This window comes from Oryctolagus cuniculus, chromosome 7 (genome assembly GCF_051225735.1).
Source record: "Oryctolagus cuniculus isolate XC-2025 breed Fujian yellow rabbit chromosome 7, ASM5122573v1, whole genome shotgun sequence".
In the NCBI taxonomy this organism is placed as follows: domain Eukaryota; kingdom Metazoa; phylum Chordata; class Mammalia; order Lagomorpha; family Leporidae; genus Oryctolagus; species Oryctolagus cuniculus.
The window spans coordinates 151,046,862-151,051,505 of NC_142873.1; the positions used below are offsets into that span (position 1 = coordinate 151,046,862).

At 67.2% G+C, this 4,644-nt stretch overlaps 1 protein-coding gene across 1 annotated transcript; it reads right to left on the minus strand.

Annotated features, from left to right (window-relative positions):
- Positions 1-1,514: 1,514 nt before the first annotated feature.
- FAM43B (family with sequence similarity 43 member B) lies at positions 1,515-2,812 on the minus strand. The gene has a single exon (XM_070079201.2). It carries the CDS (start codon positions 2,661-2,663, stop codon positions 1,656-1,658), a length of 1,008 nt encoding a protein of 335 aa, XP_069935302.1. The 5' UTR covers positions 2,664-2,812; the 3' UTR covers positions 1,515-1,655.
- Between the last annotated feature and the right edge of the window lie 1,832 nt (positions 2,813-4,644).

Here is a 4,644-nt window from a genome sequence, read left to right on the forward strand (position 1 = left end):
ACACACGGGGCCACCTTGCCCACTTCGTCCTCGTCAGCCCTGGGGCATCACCCACAGCTTCCCTCTTCAAAGCCCCCTGACCCTGGGTGGGTCCCCCCAGGAGAGGGGACAGTGGTACCTCTGCTGGCAGCTCTGGGAAACAGAATCATTCTGACGGCTGGCCACGGCAGAGGCTGCTCTCCGGGGCTCCGCAACTCTGGGCTCCACGCCCAGCCTAGCACAGGGATAAAGAGCTCCCAGCTCAAGGCTCACCTTGTCTGTCACAGGGTCTGGACAGATGTCCCCAGCTCCTTACACACATATGCAGGGAGGGGACAAGCTGGGACAAGCACATGAACCTTCTCAAAGACTCGTGGCTTATGAGAAACCTCCCCAGCCCAGAGCCCACTTCCTGCCCACCATCCCAGAGACACTTGCTCCTGAGTGCCAGGTGCACAGACAGCCCCCTGCCGCGCACCCAGGACTTCTCACAGGCGATCTTGGGACGAGGCAGGTACTGCTGCCTCCTCCCCGTGAAACGGGGCCAGCTGCCTCGCAGCGTCAGCCTCGCCCCATCCCAATCCTGGCAGCTGGCTCCAGCTGCTTACAGGGGCTCCCCGCTGGGGTCTTCAGGGTTCTGATGGAGGGTCTTTTCACCCCCAGCTGACCGGGCATCAAAGACAACACAGGAGTGGTGACAGGGCTGGAAAAGCAGGTCCACTTTATTTACAATGATCATGGTGACACATGGGTCTTTGGGTTTTGTGTGGCCTCTGGAGATGCCTGGGCAGGGCCCACTCCCTCGGTGGGGTTAACACCCCTCCCTCTGCTAGGAAACTCTGGGGTCTACCTGCCCTGACCAGCCTCAGCTTGAGGACACCTGCCAAAGGTTCTCCTTACCTCCTTCGGAAGTGCCACCTTGGTCCTGGTTGTGGGGTACCTGTTGGGCACCCTCCCTCCCCCGCACATCTGTCGGCAGATGGAGGGGGTGAGTGAAGGCCACCCTAAGAGGAGGGGCAGCTGCCTGCTTGCAGACCTGTGGCCTGGCCTCATCTGTTGAACTTGGTAAAGCCCTCCCCTTGCTCTCCAGAGTCTCAGGAATCCTCCAAGGGGCAGGGAGGCCCAGCAGGGGGCCTGAGGATTCTTCCCTATGGGTGCGACCACAGAGCCAGTGCCCCTCCTGGGCCTGGCCTTAGCCGCCCCCAGCCGCCTTGCCCTCCCCATGCCCCGTGCTCTCCAGGGTCCTTTTCACCACAGGGAGGACCGCTAGCCGGACCAAGGGCAAAGCCACCGCCTCCACCTGGCCAGAGTACAAACCCATCCTCCTGGATTTCTGGAAACTTCTTTCCCCCTTCTCTCGAAAAGGTCTCTGGGGAGGGAGCAGGGTGGTCGTGGGCAGCTGCGGTGCAAAGCTTGGGAGGCAGTTCCACTGTGGAGGGCCCCGGGCAGCTCCGGGTGTGGGCAGAGGTGAGTACGCCCCTCCCCCCACAGTCAAGGGCAGGGCAGGTGGCACCCTGAGCCAGGAGGAGGCAGAGGGGCGGAGGAGGGCCACAGCCCAGACCAGGAGGGAGGCAGGGCCAGGGACCGGTGGGGAGCCGAAGCGGGCAGGGCCGGGGTTAGAGGCGGTGAGTCCGGCGGGCCCGGGTCTGAGGCCGGGAGTCCTGCCCCCAGGGCTCTCAGCGCGCCTGGCCCGCGCGCTCCCTGGCGCCGGCCTTCCAGCGGCGGGGCTGCGCGGGCGGCGGCGGCGGCGGCGGCGGCGGTGGCGGCGCCGGGACGCCCCGCAGGCTGCACGTCCTCAGCTCCCGGGCCAGGCTGAGCACCTCAGGCCGCTCGCGCTGGGGGGCTTCTCCCTTGCGCTCCTCCACGTCCTCCGCCTCCTCCTCGTCCTCCTCCTGGATGCTGCTGAGGCGCGGCGCCCCGCGGCCGCGCTCGGTCGGCGGCGGCCGGTAGGCGCACTTGGCGTTGAGCAGGCGGCGCAGCGGGGCGCGGGGCACCGAGGCGGCGGCGCCCCCCGCGCGCAGGTGCTGCTGGCGCACGTGGCGCGCGTCGCTCTGGCGCTGCAGGCGCTTGAAGTCGCTGAAGGCCGCCAGCGCGGTCTGGCGGAGCAGGCGGGCCAGGGCGCGCGCCTTGTGCGCCCGCGCCAGCAGCACGGCGTGGCAGCGCAGCACCACGGCCTTGTGGCGAGCCTGGTGGCGGTAGACCCAGGCGAAGACGCGCGGGTGGCGGCCGTCCGCCGTGCAGTAGGTGATCCGCGGCAGCAGGTAGGCGTGCGCCGGCCTGCGGCTCCCCGAGCCGCCGGCGCCGCCGCGTTCACAGGGCTGCATGCGGATCCCGTGCGGCCCCAGCGTCAGCTTCATCTTGGTGCCCCCGCCCGGCCCGCAGCGCGCCCAGATCTTGTTCACGGCGTCGTCGGTGCAGCCGTCGCCCTTGGCGTGCAGGGTGACGGCGTTGCCCAGGTACCACACGGTGTAGGTGGGGTCCTCCTTGTTGAGCTCCACTTTCTGGCGCCGGCTGCGGAACACGCGGCCCAGGCGCTCGAGCGGCCAGTCGGGCAGCAGGTCTGGGCAGGAGCGCAGGAAGCTGGAGAGCAGCGACGTGTAGGCGAGCCCGGGACTCAGGCTCTTCGCCTTGCACTTGGCCTCGTCCTCCACCAGCACGAATTTGTTACGTCTCCAGGGCAGCATCGCGGCGGCCGAAGGAAGGGGCCGGGGGCGCGGCGAGCGCGGGGCGGCCGGGGGAGGGGCAGGCGCGCCGAGGCCCACTCGGTGGCCCCGGGGTGGCGAGGAGCCGGGCGGAGCTGGAGACAGGCGGTGCCCGGAGACGCCCAGTGCCAGGCGGGGCTGGCTTCGCAGATGCCGGGGGGCCGGCCGGTCTGCCCGCCGAGATGCCCGGCGGCGGCCGAGCGGCCAAGAGCAGCTTTCGCTGGGAGCGACTCCAGCCGTCTGGGTAGCAAGGAGGGGCAGGGACGCCCCCCAGGCCCGAGCAGGTGAGTTGGGGGGAGGGTGGTTCCCGCGGTCCCCGCCGCCCAGACTGCGGCGGCAGGGAGGGCGCCGGAGCCGGGGCTGGCGGCAGCTTGGTGGGGTAGACCGAGAGCGCGGCTGCGGTGGGGACTCCTCCAGGCGTCGCGGCTCCACCTCCCCGGGCTGCCTACATCACCGGGCGGGACCGCTCGCTCTCTTGTCCCCTCCCCTCGCCCTGCTCTCCCCCTCCCCCTGCGCAGGCTCGCGCTGCCCGGACCCGGCACAGGCGCCCTGCCACCGGCTTAATCGTTATTATCTGAGGGGTGGGAGCCGGCAGGGTGGGTAAGGAGCGGGAGTCGCTGGGAATGCACCGGAGGGCTTGGCTAATGCCCATGCCTCCGGCTTCCCCAGTGGCCTCCCAGCTCCGCGGGGGGCATCTGTGGACGCCCCCCCCGCCCCCCACCACTGGGCTGCCCCTCACCCACAGCATGTCTCCTGGGTTGATATTGGGGGTGAGTTCCTGGGGGCGCCGGCCTGGTGCACTTTGCCTCCTGTCTGCACAGCCCAGAGGCAGCTGCGGTGGCCGGTGGCTGAGCAGTGCGGTGGAAAAGTACTGTGGCTCAGTGATGCTTTCTCCCAGGTTCCTGCACAAGGTCGTGGGCCAAGGCCGGTGCCTGAGCTGGGAGACCCATGCCTGCTTCAGTGCGGGGTCCCCTGGACTGGGGCAGGGAGGGTGGGCTCAGAGGGTCGGGAGAGCCTTCCAGGGCGGACTGGTTTGGGGGAATTGCAGAGGAGTCCGGGGAAGATTACACAGATCAACTCCTGTTTGTGAGCGCTTTAGCTGTCCCCAATATCCAGCATTGGTTATCTCATTCAATCCTCCCTCCCAGCCCGGCTCAACTGAATGGCCAAGGTCACACCAGGGCTCCCCGGGCCCCCAACCTTCCACCTGCTCTACACAGCTGGGGTGTCTCCATCTTGCCCTGGGCCTCCCTGATGGGAAGTGAGGATTCTGACGGACTGAGAGACAGCTGTCCCAGGGTCTGGGACACATCTCTGCACCTTTGCAGAGTCCATTCAAGCCACAAGCGCCCTAGACTCCCGGGACAGCTCTGAGATGGGCCCCAGGCATTTCATCCTCGGTTTCTGAATGGGCCGTCTGGGGGGCGTCTTCTAGGTCAGGAGTGAGCCCAGGTCTGGTGGGGGTGGGGTGGGGGGCTGCATTCAGAGCCAGGCCCAACCATGTGACCTGGGAACACCAGGGACAGTGGGAAGGAAGGGTGCTCTGGCCACCAGCAGCATTCCGGGCCAGCGGGCAGCAGCAGTGAGTGGCCGGGTTCAGGATCCCAGGGGGAGTCAGTAAGACAGCAAAGCAAAGTGCTGTGTGTGGTTCCGTGGCTTCCTAACACGACACACAAAAACCGGGGGCCGGGGATTTCTTCGAATTGCACAGCTCGGCTTTGGAGGGCGCCTCACAGATTTTCTGGTCTGCTGCAGCTCTGCGCATTTCCGTATGGAAGTGTCTTTATTGCCTTTTGCTGATTACCAAAGTAATGCATGCCGGTGGTAGAGATGAGCACATGGGGGACATGAAAGTCTCCCGCTGTCTCCGCCTGGCAGATGTGGCCCGGCTTCCCAGGGACAGAACAGGCTGTGTGATGCCGGTGATCATGGCCGGGTTCTTCCCAGCGCCATGTGTACCTCC